This window comes from Vombatus ursinus, unplaced genomic scaffold, assembly GCF_900497805.2.
Source record: "Vombatus ursinus unplaced genomic scaffold, bare-nosed wombat genome assembly UNPS02014798.1, whole genome shotgun sequence".
Lineage (NCBI taxonomy): Eukaryota > Metazoa > Chordata > Mammalia > Diprotodontia > Vombatidae > Vombatus > Vombatus ursinus.
This window is the reverse complement of record NW_020954576.1, coordinates 67,156,429-67,174,436: the sequence shown is the minus strand read 5'-3', so window position 1 is coordinate 67,174,436 and position 18,008 is coordinate 67,156,429. Positions and strand designations below refer to the sequence as shown.

General features: G+C 34.0%; 1 protein-coding gene and 1 pseudogene across 1 annotated transcript in view; one reads left to right on the top strand and one right to left on the bottom strand.

Annotated features, from left to right (window-relative positions):
- LOC114049459 (ryanodine receptor 2) overlaps positions 1 to 18,008 on the bottom strand; it is an 811,539-nt gene that overhangs the window by 377,304 nt on the left and 416,227 nt on the right. The window contains exons 18-21 of the mRNA XM_027870708.1: positions 9,233 to 9,351; positions 8,590 to 8,723; positions 6,600 to 6,841; positions 978 to 1,170 (exon numbers count right to left, since the gene is read on the bottom strand). Coding sequence (XP_027726509.1) covers positions 978 to 1,170; positions 6,600 to 6,841; positions 8,590 to 8,723; positions 9,233 to 9,351 — 688 coding nt within the window. The remainder of the gene's footprint in view (positions 1 to 977; positions 1,171 to 6,599; positions 6,842 to 8,589; positions 8,724 to 9,232; positions 9,352 to 18,008) is intronic.
- LOC114049749 lies at positions 14,891 to 15,315 on the top strand (annotated as a pseudogene).

Here is an 18,008-nt window from a genome sequence, read left to right as displayed (position 1 = left end):
TGTAAAGCACTTAGTACAGTGCCTGGCACGTAGTAAATGCTATATAATTGTTAGATATTATAATTATTATTAAGATAATTAAAATAGCCATAACAACAACTAGGTATCATTTATTAAAACAACTTTTAAAACAAATGATCATTTCAAGTTTCATTTTTCTTTTGGGAAGGAAGGAAAGGAAGAAAAGGAAAAAAAGGAAGAAAATAAAGACAATCTTTTTTTTAATTTTCTTGGTGAAAGGATTCATACATTACTTCACCACATATATGTATTGGTAAGTAATATGTCAAATGTTAAAAGCATAGGATAACACTGAAAGATCATAACTTTGGAGCTAGAATCAAGTCCAATAGTCTTCATTTAAGAGACAGGGAAATTGAAACTGTGAAAGATTAGGTGACTTGTCCAGGGTCAAACAACTAGGACATGTCTGAGACCAAATTTGAACTCAGGTCTTTCTCATTCCAAGACTAGTGCTCACTTTGTCATCCAGAAGCCAAGGTGACCTGATAATGCACTGAAATAATTTTGGCATGATCATCCACCCAAAAAAGGGTACTTGTACAATAATACATATTCCTTATAGACAGATAAGCAGACAGAAGTTGGGAGTGTAAGACCTGAAAACTAAAAGAAAACAAATGACAAATTCAGGCAAGTTAATAGCTTCATAATTAATAGAAGAAAGCACACAGTTCAAAGCATGTTACATTTTAAACAGCAAGAAGTGGACTTGAAACTGGTCTAAAATTCTAGGCTGAATGAGCTAATTTCTACTCCACTCACTCCTATGTGGTCAAATGCCACAATCATTTAACCTTTCCATCTTTCAGGGAACAGAGAAAATGCAGTTAGGCCACCATGCAAAAATGAGAGGCAAGGGTTAGAGATGACAAGGGAATAGCTGTACAATTTTCTGTCAAATTAAAAGAATTAAGATGGGAAAGCAAAGAAAAAACATCACCAGATATACTAACTTTATTCCTGCTGAGAAACTAACGACTGGAAAGAAGAGGCCATCAATGTTGAAATTCTCAAACATTCCTTGAACTGGTTGTCCATTGATTCGGAATGAAATGCTTGGGGCACTTAGATCTAAACAGCAGCTGATGACATCATCAGTTCTCAACAGGTGTTGGTTTGGTGAACTCACTGTCCGTGCTACACAACCTGTGGAGGGAAAAATATTGAAGAAAGAAATGTAAGAAGGTACCCAAAAGATTTCAATAAGTAATGACAAATACATTTAAAATATGGGAATACATTGATTTTCAATGTTAAAACACTGCCATTTGTCAGATACTTTAAAATTCTCTGGTGTTACATTAAGATATAGTTGAACTTAGATTAAATTTCACAATCAGACTTAGTCACAGAAGACAGCTGAAGACATATACTTCATTCCTCTCAATACAGAGATGCATACACTGTTAAGCAGAGTCAATGTGTCAGTTCTGCTTAACTATTTTTCTTAGTTAAAATGAGATCTAATGAAGGGTGATATCAGAAAATAAATATAGTATTGTTTTAAAAGTCATTAACAAAACTTTTTAAAAGTATACTAATACTGTACTATTACCATTGGCCACATGGTTCATGCTTAGTAACATAGTAATATAACAAGATCCTTCTGCTATTTCCAGTAATAAACTTCCTTTAATAAAATCTAAGGCAGAACCACTATATGCCAAATCCTTCTCTGGTGGATAGAATGATTGGGTACTATTTATCTAGTGCATAAAGAAAGCTATTACATTCTATGTAGTGTATTACTATAATAAAAATTAACAGTTATGAAAATAATACGAAAAACAGTTTATAAACAGTTATAAAATGACATCAGTGGGTTTCATCTTCTGGGACTTAAACTATTGTATGAAAATAAAACTGCTCTCCCACATGATATATATTGCCCTCCTCTAGTCCAATGGGGCACCATTTGGTGGCACTGAAAGGGAATCTGATAAATCTAATTTACCCATTGGCCTAAGGCTAAAGTTATAATTCCTTCCCTGTAGGGATGAGTATTCTCACAGTACATGTGAGAAAATATTTTAAGTAACTAACCAAAAAAAGATCCTCATTTAGCTAAATGCCCCAAGTCCACTCCAATCCATGATCAGCAAAACTGCCAAAGCAATATTACTGTGGGATAGTTCTACACACGAACCCACTAAAGAAGGTCTAGTGGCCCATTCTTGCTTCTAGGATAAAATATAAGCTAACAGACAAGGGAAATGAGAGATTACATCCCAGGAATGCAGGATAAGCCACACAAAGGCACAGTGACAGGAAATGGATTATCATTCATTTACAACAATCGGCAGGCCAGTTTGACTGAAACACAGAATGCTTGAAGGAGAGTAACATATAATAATTCTGGAAGGGTGGGCTGGAGCCAAATTGCAAAGGATTTTGAATGTCAAACAAAGGATTTTGGATTTTATCCTAGAGATTATGGAGAGTCCATGGAGGTTTCTGAGTAGGGTGGGGTAACCTGGTCAGGGCTTTCCTTTAAGACTATCAATTTGTCAGCTATGGAAAGGGCAAATTGGAAAGGGAAGAGAGACAAAGCAAGGAAAGAACCTGACTCAGGATATCCTTCTTACAAATGAAATATTGGCTATTTTTACTAGCAATAAAATAGCAAATAATAAATCCTAAATGCACTTTTAATTTTTGCAAGTTATTTTTCATAAAGAGGAACTGATAGTGTTATTTAATATTTAATGTAATCTTGACATGTCACTTTGGGCCCCCATTTCTACATTTATAAAATGAGGAATTTAGACTAAATAGCACTTCCAGCTGTAGATCCTTTGAACTATGGCTTGTTACCAGGAAAAAAAGTATGTTGATATGTATAAGGAGTTGACAACTTTTCAAAAGTTGTTTTAAAATTAAAAGGTCTTAAATTATTCACTTTGAATACAATTTTAGAAGCCAGAAATAAGTTTCCATATCTTTCCCCAAAAGGAAAATGAGCTCTCTTTCACCTAGGTGGGTTTGTGTTGCCTTTGAGTGAAAGGTTGGAAGGGACGGGAGGAGGAGACTTGCAAAGAAGCTCAGTGCGTTCAGGCAACCTGGGAATTCAGGAACGGAATAAGTAATTTTTTAAAAAGCTGTAAATAGCAGAAATGGCGATGGGTCTCTGACCTTCAGCGTAAAGTCTCAGGAAAGTGAAAGAAAAACTTTTTTCCTCTCATTTCATCTTATACCTAGTATCTTTCTACAGACATGCTTTCTTCTCTTTCAGCATTTGCCATTTGTGACTGACCTAGACATGTGCATACTTTTGTGTCATTAATCCAACCAACCTATCAACCAACAACATTTATTAAACATTAACAAGCTAGTCCCTTCCCTCAAGGTGCAAAGACATATATATTTGGAGGTGAGCCCTAGCAACTGGTAGGATCAGGAAATGTTCCATGTAGGGGCCACAACGCAGTCCTCAATTCCGAATTTAAAGATACCATAAAAGTAGGTAAAATTAAATTCATGATAAAGAAGTTCTCCAAAGAAGAAGCTCAGGGAGAATGAATACAAAATACTGAAGTGAGAATAAAAGACAAAAATGTTTTTAAAAAAATGAACTCTACATAATCACAAACCACTAGTTTTGAAGGCAAGCTACACAGAGAAAAATTTAGGATGATAGCTCTCCCAGAACATGATAAATTAAAAAAAAGCACCTTAATATTATACTGTAGCAATAATAAGACAAAACAGTCCAAAACTTCTGAAAACAGCATTGATTGAGAATCAAAGAGATTGCCCATGGGGAGGTCAGGGAGGACAAAACTACACTTCAAATTCCAAGGAATATTGCAATGATAATTATCATCATAACCATTTTCCTCATCTTCATTCTCCTCCTCTTCCTTTTCCTCATCATCAATATAGGAATAGACCTGTGATTTCATCAGTAGGGACCTCCTAGTGAGAGAACAGACTCTACCAATGAAGATTTGCAACCTGCTTTATAATTTATAGTTTTGGAGAGCTGCTTTGGGGGCATTGAGAAGCGAAATGATTTGCCCAAAGTCACTATGTATCAGTGCAGAAACTGAATTCGAGTCTTACTGTCTCTAAGATCCTCATCTCTATGCACTCTGCCATAATTTCAATAACATACACAAGATTTTTCAAACAGCCAGCAGAAAAAGCTTCATATTTGAAGGAAAGACAATTTCAATAACACAAGATTATTCTGTATTCGTGAGAAACTTCAGGACAGAATAGAATAGTATATTTCACACAGCTAACAAGTTCAAGATATCACCCAAAACAAAATCTGCAAACTGCGGACTGCAAATCATCAATGAAGAAAGGTAGACTTCAAGAAGAAGAATTAAAAAAAAAACCCAAAGAGGTGAACAGATTATTCAGTTCACAAACAAGCCAACCTGAAAAACAAGAAAGGTATATCAAGAAGAGACTAAGTTGGGGCAGCTAGGTGGCACAGTAGATAGAGCTCCAGTCTTGGAGTCAAGAGAACCTGAGTTCAAATCTGGCCTCAGACACATTAACACTTACTAGATGTGTGACCCTGGGCAAGTTACTTAACCCTAATTGCCCATCAAAAAAAAAAAGAGAGAGAGAGACTAAGTAATGAAATCAATTCTATCATGTTTAAAAGTTATTGCTTTTTTAAAAAGATTGATCTATGGCATAAAAGAAAGATACATCCATACCACATCTATGGGTGAATAGTGAAAAGATAATAGAGAGACTGTTTAGAACAAACAGAGGGTGATGTACTTGGCCCTACAGAAATCACATAGCCTAAGAATCCTTCCATGGGAGAAAAGGTAGAGGAGCATTATAAGGGATTTTGACTGGTAAAGGGGAGGGATTTAGACATTAGAAGAGCAACTTCTCTGAGAAATGGCTGTGCCTCTAAGGACAACCTACTATTCCCAGGAGAAGAGATGTACCAGTTCTAAAGCCCCAGTGGGGCTGTGAATCTGAACTTGGTGAAATTAATATTATATAGGAACTAGCTAAACTGTGAACCCAATCCCTTTCCCCTCTCCAAGAATAAGGCAGTATATGGGGGGTAGGGAGGGGGCACTTCCCCTAAGATGTTACGGAAAATATTTTTAATTCTTACTTAATTTTTTAATTAAATATTCCTTTATAAAAGTTAATCTGATGTTAAGTACACAAATGAAATAGAGGTGGTATTCTCTGACCCTAAAAGAGGGGAGAAAAAAATTGGTGAGGGCTTCAGCCAGTGGCAGAAAAGAGAGACCGCAGAGCACTGAAGAACCCTGAGGGAGGGGTGAAATGAAACACAACTGGCCCTCAGAGAAAGAAGTCAGAGTAAACCCATGTTACATACAGCTGCAGGGATATTAAGTGATTTGCCCAAGGTCACAAAGGTAATGTATGTCAGAGGTCAAGTTTGAACCTAGGTCTTTTGACTCCAGAGTTGGTAAAATTTTTCTTGCTCCAGGTAAAGGAAAAATTCAAGTAGTCAAAGGACTCTACTAAAAATTAAAAGGTTGGAAGAGGGGAAGATTTTTGAATCCATTTGTTTACCTGGGCAGGGAAAAATAATGAGAACATGGAAGAGAGGGGGTATAGAGTAACAATTTAAAGACTTGGCACATAGCTGGCAAAAAAAGAATGAGGAAGTGAGGAGAGCCTGTGGGACGAGTAGCATCTAAAGAGTATAAACAGCACTAACAGACTAATAGGATCAACAAAATACTGACTTGAAAGTGGAAGGGGTTAAAAATCAATTCCAAAAAAAAGAGGAAAACAAACCTAAAAGTCATCATTTAAATGTGGATAAATAAAATCAACTCAATAAGACAAAGAGAATGATAAAACAGAGAGGAAAACAAAGTTCAACTTTGTGCTAGAGGCAAGAAACATATCTAAAAATCAAATATATACAAAATGAAAATAAAAGGCTGAAATAAATCTGGCTATGAACTCTCTTCAAAAAAAAAACAGAACTTGTGCTGCAAAGCAAAAATAAAAATTTGTGATATCACGAGAGAAAGATAAACAAATAAATATTACTAAAGGGTTTAAAGACAATGCAACAATATCAATACTAAACATATATACATCATATGGCAGAAAATCTAAATACATAAACAGAAAGTTAACTGATCTTGACAAAATAATAACCATTAATTTCATCTTAACCATCTTTATTGTTCTGAAATGAGTATATCTTTCAATTATTTATGAATTTATTCCTGCATTATCTAGCCAGAAATAAAAAAATAGTCAGTTTTTGCACTCTTTTAAGTTAGAAATCACAATATTTGAGCATATCATTGAAGGGATAAAAATGTTACAGCTTTAAATTAAAACAAATTGGAATTATTTAAATACACACATATCATTCATATGCAATATAGCATTTTAAATATATGCTTTCATTTTAATATCTTTCTTACCACCTCCATCCCAATGGATTTTGGCTTTTACTAAAATAAATACATTCTTAAAGTATCAGATCTCTGAACAAGATACATATCTATAAGTAGAATGTGTAGGTCTCATAAAGATGTAAAAATTAGTTACAAGGGCAAAAAAGCTTTCTTTGGAACCTTGTAAAAGTAAATGGTATTTACCTGACCATAGATGAAGTCCATCAAATCCATAAGAGAATAAATCATCTCCAACACCATTTCCGCCCCATTCTTCACCACCCCCAGGATAGGGTGAATAACCTTCCGTTGAAGCCCACCCTACTCGGAGGTGCGTTGCTTCAGCTGTCACAAAAGGTTCTGTGTGGTCTACCATGAGTTCATAGTACCATTTCCTATATTGAGCTGACCCTTCACTGATGCCAAGAAAAATATTGGGCCGCATGCTTTTAAGAGGAAAAAATAATCAGTTGAAAAAATCCAAATACACATGACATGATCACTTTCAATTTACATTAGTAATACCTTCCTGAAAAGAGATCAAAATTATATCATTTAAATATAGTTACTAATTTAGGATACAAGTATATTCAGTCTTAACCCTGAACATAATTCAATAAATACAATGTTTGCTGTTCTGGGTAAATTATGTTTACATTTCTGGTTTAATTACCCTCCTATGATATCTGCAGAGGTATGCTAGTAATGCCCTTATTTTCTCTGGAAAAAATGTATGCAAGACATCTGCATTACTAATATTTTCTTCATCACTTCCTTAAGTCTAGTCAATCAATGAAACAATAAATAAGTCCTTGATTTGCAATGTCTGCTGATTTCTGAGGTTTTAACGCTCACATAAAATTTAACAACTGGCTCTCAAGAGTCAGAGTTGATTCTAGAACCTCTCTGGATATTTTGCACAATATATTGAAGTCATATGTTAGGAAACTGCATAAAATTGTCAACAAAAGATTGTCATTTCTTTAATTAAAAGAGAGAGAGAGAGTTATACAAACCCAAACCATAATTCTTTGATTTTGGTTCAATGGGAGTAAAATATGAAATTTCTACTATAATATTTTTCTGTTGCTTCTGGATAACACATATACTTAAGTAACTATGTCTTCAACATATGCTATAGTTGAAAGGAACTATAACAGAAAAACCAACTTTTTCCCTTTCCATAATCTCATTATGGAATTAAGTCCTTTTTGGCCAGTGTATGATGTCACATTTCATTCCCTCACAAAAATGAATGCCACAAAATGCAAGATCCTTGAGGAGAAAGCTGTGTTTATCAATTTTTATTTATCATGCCTAGTACAGTTTCTGGCACATGGTATGCACTTAATAAATGCTTGATTATTGAGGTTGACACATTAAATTTTAATCACATTTTCAAAAGCTTCGAGGGACAAACTGAATCTTCATGTTTTACTTGCTTCTATGAACACAAAAGATTGTCATGTCTTTACTTCCCTTTTCAACTTATTCCATCAAACTTCAAATTTAATTTAGCTATTTAGATGACCCATTTTAGTTTGATTTACTACATGGAATGATAAAGACATAAAACCTCTGACTTAATTTTAAGCTTGTATAATATACCTTTTTTTCTCAATTTGTCCACTTTAACAGTGATAGTCATGAAATACAACTACCTCTGAAGAATTAAAAATAAGTATCACATAGAAGACAATGGAGAGGTACATGAAGGTTATGAATAGGCTCCTACATAAAATCAATGAGTCACTTCAAAGATTAGGAATAAAAGATAATAACATCAAGGAATTTTATGATACAAAGAAAAGAAGGGCTAATTATATGTCAAGAACAAGGCATAACAGATGAATAACAAGTACTTCACTGGTAATTTTACCAAGTAAAGAAGGTCTGTAGCACATCTGGGCAGACCCTCCCCTACCATGGTAAATGTATGGAAGTACATGGACAAGAGTTACATATGGTATGTAGGGATGATTGGGTTGCAATCTGCACCAATGGAAGGAACTCTAGAATTAATAAGATCACTAATCCATTTCAGTATTTGAGTAATAAAGTGAATACTTAATGAATGGTATTAATGTAAAATAATACTTTTAAGCTGCTCAATCCAAAAGTTTATAAGATACTACTTCTAGAAGAGAGACTTACAAAGTCTATATAGCATTTGACTTCATTTAAAAAAAAATACCTGCTCACGTGATTCACAAGACGTGTCTGTAGTAGCAGATCTCTTCCTGGTAGGAGGTTGTCACAGATTAGATGCTGATTGGAACGGACAGCAACTCCATGGCAAACGCAGAGAGAACACAAGACATCCAGAACCTAAAAAAGAAAACAGCTTTCTTCTCATTTTATTTACTCTTTATTATTCAAATTCAATCAGTAACATTCACATTAGAAAGAAGCAAACATCCTTATAATTCCCTAAGAGTCAAAACTTTAAGAGTTTTCAAGAATGTACTCTCTATAAAAATTCAACTCTTATTTAACTTTACCATATGAATGAACATCCATTACTCCCAAAAGTACCTATAAAACTATCAAAAGTAAATGGGAAAATAGTTCCTTATAAGGAAAAGTCTGGGGCATGTTTAAGTTTTTGTTTTTTTTCCATATTTTTAATGCCTCATTCTTAGCTCCTAGAAGTTAGGAAACATATCATATTCCTATGGTTTAACATAGTCTACAAAGTACTTAGTACCACTTGACATGTCACTAATGTCAGCTGAATAATCCCAGTAAGACTGCCAAAAAAAAAAAAAGAAAAGATGTATTATCCTATTTTGCTACAATTTGGTTCATCTTAGGTTGATAAAATACATCTCCCTCACCTTGTGATTTCGTCCATGTTTGTCTAAAAGTGAGATAATGGATTTAATATGTCCTTCTTTAATAATATTCAGAGCTTCTGGACTTTCCACCAATACACAGTGTAAAACCTCTAGAATCCCTAAAGACAAAACAAAAGAAAAAAAGTAAAAAAAAAAGCCCAGGGACTTTTATCTATTCTTTTCATTATCTATTCTTAGAAACAAGATAACCACAGGAAAATATTATCCCGAAGAAAGATTCAATAGACTGAGAAAATTAAGCATATGCTTTAGTAAATTAATTTTGTATTTGTCTTCTCCTATAAGCAAACTATCACTTCTTCGAGAGTTTGTCATGATTGACTGGTTTTCACCATGGGTTTTGGCTCTGTTAGAATGTTCTTCATATGATATCTGGTCTCACTGAGAAATAAGTCTTGTACCAATTATCAATGTTATACTGAGTGCTCTGATATCTCAATATAGCCCAACAGTGGTTAGTGAGAAATGAGCCTCGATGTGGAATTTAAAAAGAAAACTAATGAACAACAACAACAGAATTTTGTGTATGTGTGTATATAAGTATATATATATATACACACATACACATATATATACACATACATATATACACAATGTACATAAAATGTGTTATTTATGTTATATGTATACATGTACATATATACTACATAACCACAAAACTATACTATACTACGGAGACACTTGGGTGACTAAGGAGAGAGCGCTGGGCCTAAAGTCAGGAAGACCTGAGTTCAAATCAGGTCTCAGTCATTTCCTAACTGACCCTGGGCAAGTCAACCTCTGTTTGCCTTAATCCACTGGGGAAGGAAATAACAAACCACTCCACAATCTTTGCCAAGAAAACCCCATGGACAGTACTGGCATGCTATGGTCCACAACTGAATGACTGACCTACTATACTACACTATACTATACTATTCTATACTATACTATACTATACTACACTACACTATTCTATACTATACTATACTGTACAGTACTGCATTGTATTGTACTACACATATTATATACACTATACACACAATAGATACACTACATGTAAATTACATATCTATACTATATATACCATATACTATACTCTATCTGTACTATACATAAATATACTATATCTATACCTACAATAATACATAGCATTTCATAAAGATCAAAGAACAACAAACTACGTGGATATAAACTGATTCTGAAAGTAAGCACTTTCGAGAGATCATCCTCTAGGAGTTGGCAAACTATAGTCTGAGGGCCAAATCCAGCCCTACTTGTCTTTTTGTGCCTCCCTTGAGCTAAAAAGTTTTTACATTGTCAAAAAATATAAAACTTTATTTGAAAATGTTAAAAATATTCTTTCTTCCAGGCCACCATTTGTCTATCCCAGATCCAATCTGTATCTGAAGGGGAAAAGGGAATAAGCATTTAAATAGCTCCTACTATATGCCAAGCAGTATGCCAAGCACTTTTACAAATACTGATCTTCATAACAACCCTTTGAGGTTGGCGCTATTATTATCCCCATTTTAAAGCTGAGTGAGGTAAATGGATGTTAAACGGCTTGCCCAGGGTCATTGAGCTACTAACTGTCCGAGACCACATTTGAATTCAGATCCTTCCTGACTCCAGTGTCATGCTCAATCCTTGGCATCACCACTATAGAGAGAATAAATACAAAGAATATAAATATAAGGTATGTTGGGAGTGAGGGTATAGCTTTATAAAACAAAGAGGCCCTGGGAGGAAAACTCAGTTTCAAGAAAGTTTGGTGAGAGACCTAACTAATCAAAGTCATCCTGAGAGCATTTAAGAATAAAACTGGAAAGGAAAAAAAAAGGTGAAAGGGGGGGAAATCCCCAAAGATTTTTATAAATAATTCTTTGAACCATCAAGTACAAAGAAGTCATTACATTTGTACTCTACCATCACAATTCATGATAAGTTTCTTGAGTTAGGACAAATGGCACTGAAGGGGGTAAAGTTAGAATGGAGGAATAAAAAGAAGTAGTTTTGCTTGGATCAGTCAGCATTCTACCACAGCAACTTAGAACATGTTCCAAACCAAATTCTGATGAGGAAAGCCAAGAAAAAGTCACAGCAAATTAGAAAGACAGACAGAGAGATTTGCAAACACTATTAGCGGACCAGTCAAGAGCACAGGAGACATTCCAGCACCAGAGAATGAAAGAGAACTGAGATAGAGCAGCAGAGCAGGAAGCACTGATGCAGGAAAAGCCCTCAGAGTATTCCTGAACTAGTGCTGCCATCTGGCAGCTCTGTCACTCATTACCCAATTCCCAGTAACAGTTCCAGGGCCAAGAGAAGCAGTTGTGAATGAGCAGAGAAGCCTAACTGTATAATGAGCAAGGAACAAATTTCAGAAACTTAGCTATGTCCAGCTGTGTTCAGAAACTTAGGCTCTGAGTCCAGGGGCAGAGGAGTGACTCAGTTCTAACCTTTAGTCCAGCATGTAAACCACGATGGAATAAATAGGACAGAAGCCCAAGAATGAAGGGGAGCCAGAAGTCCCGGTGCTCTGAACCTACAGAACCTCTCAGGGACTGAGTCCAGCAACAGTCTACTGAAACTAAACTATACATATGGCAAAAGACCCAAACCTAGGTCAGGAACTTAAAGAGCTCAGACCAGGAAAGTTATGAACAGACCTCTCCCATAGATCAAAGCATTCTGCAAGCACTGAAAACTTATAGGTCCCAGACTGAACTGTGAAAGAAGCAAAAAGTCACAGAAGGACAAATGCTCATACCAGACATCCTGCCTCTCACCAGAAATCAGCAAAGCACAACACTAAAATAAGTACAAAGTCAAGAAGTAGGTATGAAAAGTGCAAAAACACAAAACAAAAAAATACAAAAAGATAACTGTGGTGAAAGAAGGCTCAAGTCACAAACACATGACTTCAAAAAATCTATAAGCAAAGCCTCGAAGACAAAATGCAGATTAGACACAAGCTCAACAATAATTCTTAGAAGAGTCAAAGAAAGACATTTTTTAAAAAAGCAAAAAATTATTTTAGAAAACAATTAAGACCTGGCAACATTGGGACTTCACTACCATCTGAATTGGCTTAAGGAGAGAAGAATATACACACAAAAAAAAATAGGTACAGAAATTCACTTTACCCAATGAGGAAGTAGGAGGGAAAGGGATTAATAGAAAGTGGAGGGAGGTGATGAGTGAGAATAGATTAAGGGAAGCAGTGGTAAGAGGTAAAACAGACTCTTGAGGAGGGGAACAGAATAAAAGAATAGAATGGAGGGAAATGTACAGTTAGCAATCATAACTGTGAATGTGAATGGGATGAACTCACCCAAAAAATGAAAGAAGAGGCTGCATGATTAGAAACCAGAATCCAACAATACAAGAAAAATACTTTAAAGAGAAACATATACATAGAGCTAAAATAAGAGGCCAGAGTAGCATCTATTATGCTTCAGCTGCAGTTAAAAAAAAAGCAGGGATCATGATCTCAGACAAAGCAAAAGCAAAAATAGACCAAACTAAAAGCGATAAAAAGAAAAGATACATTTTGCTAAGAAGTGCCATAGACAATGAGTTACTACCAACACTGACTGTATATGCAACAAACAGAATTGCATGTAAATTCTTAAAGAAAAGTTAAATGATATGCAGGAGTAAATAGAGAATAAAATTATGTAATGGGGGGTATGGGGGAGAGAAACTTCAATTTAACCCTCTTAGAGCTATCTAACTTTGAAATCAACAAGAAAGAAGTTTAGGAGATAAACAAAATTTTATAAAACTTAGATATGATATACCTCTGGAGAATACCAAATAGAAACAGAAAGGAGTATATCTATTTCTCAGCTATGCATGGAACCTTCACAAAAACTGATCATGTATTAGGGCACAAAAACCTTACAAAAATACAGAATAGCATAAATATTAAACATTTTTCTGACCATAATACAATAAAAGGTTTTAGAAGCATAGATTAAAAACTAATTGGAAACTAAATAAAAATAATTTTATTAAGGGGAAATTAGTATCTCTAAATGGTTATATCAATAAAAGAGAGCAAGAACAGAGCAACAAATTGTGCATGCAATTTGAAAAACATGAAAAACAACAAATTAACACCACTGCAATTAGATATCAAAATAAAAATGATAGTAATAAAATTGAAAGTTTAGAAGAAAACATCAAACTAATAAGTAAAACTAGGAGCTTTTTTTTTTAATAGCTAAGCCTTCAAATAATTTGATTTAAAAAGGAAAGAAGCAAATCAAACTATTGGTATCAAAAATGAAAAGGGTGAATTCGCAACCAATGAACGTAAAATTAAAGCAATTATTAGTAGCTATTCTGTCCAATTACGTGCCAATAAATCTAACAACCTAAGTGAAATGGATCAATATTTACAAAAATATAAATTGCTCAGATGATTAACAGAAAGGGAAATAGAATATATAAATAAGAGAGAGGATGAGGGCTATAAAGATGGCCCTTGTATATTTGTTAACTAATGCCAAGGGCATTACACGAGGGGCTCTTTGCCAACCAGAACTTTTGCTTAGGCAAGTTAGGTCAATTCAAATGCAATTCAAAACAGTCTAAATGAAATAGATGAATATTTCCAAGAATATAAATTGCCCAGATTAACAGAACAGAAAATAGAATACTTGAATAACCCTATCTTAGAAAAATAAATTAAACAATCCATGAACTACCTAAGAAAAAACCCCCAGTACCAGATGGACTTACAAGTTAATTCTACTGACTATTTAAAGAGCAATTAAATCCAATACTACATAACTGTTTGAAAAAAATAAAACAAGTAAAGAAGAAGTTCTATCAGATTTCTTCTATGACACAAATATGGCCTTGATACCTAACCCAGGGAGAGACAAAAGAAAGGAAAAAAAACTACAGATTAATTTCCTTAATGTATATCAATACAAAAATTTAAATGAAATATTAGCAAGGAAATTGTAATAACACATCACAAAAATCATACACTATGAACAGGTGGGATTTATATCAGGAAGACAGGGCTGGTTCAATATTAGGAAAACTATAAGCAAAATTCATCATATTAACATTATCTGTAATAGGGATAAGCTAGACATGTTTCCAATAAAGTCAAGGATGAAGCAAGGATGACCATTGTCACCATTATTATCCAATATTGTATTAATGTGATTAGAAAATTATTAGAAAATAGAATAACTATAGATAACTATAGATAATGAGAAAACAGTATTTTTTCCAGTGATATGATGGTTTATTAAGAGAATCCAAGAGAGTCAACTAAAAAAAACACTAATAAAAATAATTTAAAACTTTAATAAAGCTGAAGGATATAAATCTTACACATAAGTTTTCAGCATTTCTATATGTTACTAATAAAACCCAGCAGAAGAGATAGAAAGAGAAATTCCATTTAAAATAACTACAGAGAGCATAAAATACTTGGAAGTCTATCTCCCAGAACATTCACAAGAGCTACATGAACACAATTAAAAAAACACTCTTTCCCTCCCCTCGCCCAGATCAGCCCAGGCAGGCATGGCTCCAAGGGTTGACCAGAAGCCTCTTAGCAGATGTCCAGGTGGTATATGTCTGCCTCTTAAAGCTGGGAAAAGAAAAACAAGTTTTTGAGTAATAAAGATGCCTCCTAAATTTGAGTGCCATCTAAAAAATGATGATGTCACTGGTTCAATGAAAAGTGAAAGGAGAAATCTTTTGGAAGGAGATTCAGATGGAGAAGAGGATTTTTTCCTAAGGGCCCATCTGGACCAAAATTTGGACCTTGGAATGACAAAATTAGGCATGTACAGAATCAGGTGGATGAAGTAAATGATGTCATGCAAGAGAATATTACAAAAGTGGTTGAAAGAAGAGAGAGACTAGATGAGCTACAAGACAAATCAGAAAACTTATAAGATAACGCAACAGCTTTTAGCAACAAATCTAAACTGATTTGAAGGCAAATGTGGTGGCATGGATACAAAATGAAGGCCATCTTGGCTCTAGTTGCTGTTATCCTTTTGCTGTTGATTATCATTCTTACTGTCCTGAAATATCGGACTTGATTCAGTGACTAGAGATCTCCAATAAAACAGTTCTGGGATAATTAAATAAAAAAGAAGATTGCTGCATAATTTAATGAAATATGTGTATGACTTTCAAAAGTGTTCTTTCTCAAGAAGTAAAAAGGCAAGTATCCAGTTCAAATTGGAGCACTGATAAGTTCCTGATTAGCTTCCTACCTTTCACCAAAATATGCTCATTAATTTATTTTAAAATAGAAACATCTACTTTGCCATGTTATAGGAATCTAATTTGAAACTGGATACTTGCCCATACATTATTTGTATATAGAGTTAAACATTGATGATGATATTTATAATTTAACAAAATTTTATACTGTAAATTAGAGAGGTAGGGATTTATTGCATCAAGTTCAGTAATAGGGTAAGAAGTAAGAGACGAAACATTATGTAAAAAGGGATGGCAACCATTCAGTTAATGATTACAAATTGTATAATTCTCATGTAAAAAAATTAGGTTTTGGAAATAGTTTCCATATATTTATGGAGAAACCAATGTTTTCAATACTGCTACTTTCAACAGTGACTAAAGACATTCCAGTAAACCTATTTTGCCTGTATGTTAAAAACAAAACAAAACAAAACACTCTTCACATAAATACAGTGCTATATAATTGGAGAAATGTTAATTGCTTACGGTTATGTCACGTTAATATGACAAAAATGACAATACTACCTAAATTACTTTATTCAGTGTAATACTAATCAAACTACCAAAGAATTACTTTGTAAAGCTTGAAAAAATAGTAAAATTCATCTAGAAGCACAAAAAGTTAAGAATGTCAGGAGAATCAATGAAAAAAAAAGGGAAGAAAGGTAGCCTAAAATACCAGATATCAAACTCTATTACAAAGTTGTGGTGATCAAAACAATTTGGTACTGGATAAAGAACAGAGAAGTTGATCCCTGGAACAGATTAGGTAAATAATATTAAGAAGCAAATGAACAGAGTAACCTGGTTTTTGATAAATCCAAAGATTTCAGTTTTGGGGCCAAGAGCTCATTATTTGATAAAAACTGTTGAGAAACTTGGAAAGTAGTCTGGCAAAAGTTAGATATAAACCAACATCTCACATTATATACCAAGATAAGTTCAAAATTAGGTCATGAGTTAGACATAAAGGGTGATATTATAACCTAATCATTGAAGTATGGGAAAAATTATCTTTCAGATCTATGGATATGGGAAGAGTTCATGACCAAAAAAGAGATAGAGATAAATGTGAGGTAAAGTAGATTCGATTACATAAAATTTTAAAGCTTTTGCACAAATAATACCAATGCAGGTAACATTAAAAGGCCCAGAGAGTTATAAAGAGAATTTTCTCCTCTCTGTGTGCAGCTGATTATATCCTCCCACTGAGATGCCTTTGAACAAATGAAATACATTAATAAACAATGCTTTTGGATAAATACTTGTTTTATTTTAATAGTGGTTTGTAAAGACACCAGGTGAACAGCAATGTGAAATAAAAAGTTTAAAGAAATACGGATAAGCTTTGGAACAAGTGTAATCTTTTTTCTAGAAAAGAAGTTTCCCTATTGGTAGTTTCTGATTGGCTTTGTACTCTAAGCAGACCTGAAAGATTATTTAAAAAATCCATACCCTAGAAACCTGAATTTATTATTAGCAAGAAGAGCATTCCTTGGTCTGCTAATAATCTCTTTGCTTTCAGTTTGGTTCCCTACCTTTGAGTCACATCCAGCTGAATGGTATGCTTCTCAAAAAGGTTGAGAGAATCCCCTGACATTAAAGGCAAATAAGGAGACACCTATCGGGCTTTTTTAGCAGAAGAGCAATTTGATTACATCTTAGCTTTAGGCCTATTTAGGATTAAATGACGTATCACAGACATAGACATCATTTGTAAAGCTTAAAGCCCTATATAAATGTTAGCCATTGTTTATCATCATCATCACCATCATTAGCAATACTTTGATAGCTGTGTGGATGATGGATTTTCAAAGGGAAACACCTGAAACAAGGAAACTAATTAGGAATGCATTCAATAGTCCAAGAAATGATAAGGTCTATAAAATATCATGGACGGCTTCTTATAGACAGTTTAACTTTGCAAGGGGATAAGTACAGCATTCAATTTTTACATCTGTTATTTCTCACTCTTGCTATGTTGCTGGCCCATTTCTATTTCTGATCAGATATTTAATGATTAATGTTCTTTATTACACATTTGTCATCATTGATACTATGCTTCATTCTACTTACCATATATTTCTCCATTGTCTTTGAGTCACATATAACTTGATTATTTGGAGATTATAATATTCTATAATTCATAGTTATTTAGCATGCCCAGAATTTTTTTTTAAATTTGGGCCTGTGATTTCTTCTGTGTGGTATAGAAGGCCCTTCTATTAATGTAGATAAACAATTCAACTCATAGGTAACTTATGTTCCTAACAAGATGTCTGAGATGCTAAGAGGTGATCTGTAGAAGCTAACATAGCTAGGATATGTCAGAGGCAAGACTTGGATGCAGGTATTCCTAATTCTTAAGGTTTTACTTCACGGAACAGTTACTGTCTAATTCCCCTTATGCAATCCAGTCTACTTTCTAATTAATTCTCTTCTGGACTCAGCTCAGCATCCACCTAGAAGATGCCTAAAATAAATGTACTGATGAACTAGTTCAATCCAACCACTTATTAGAGCA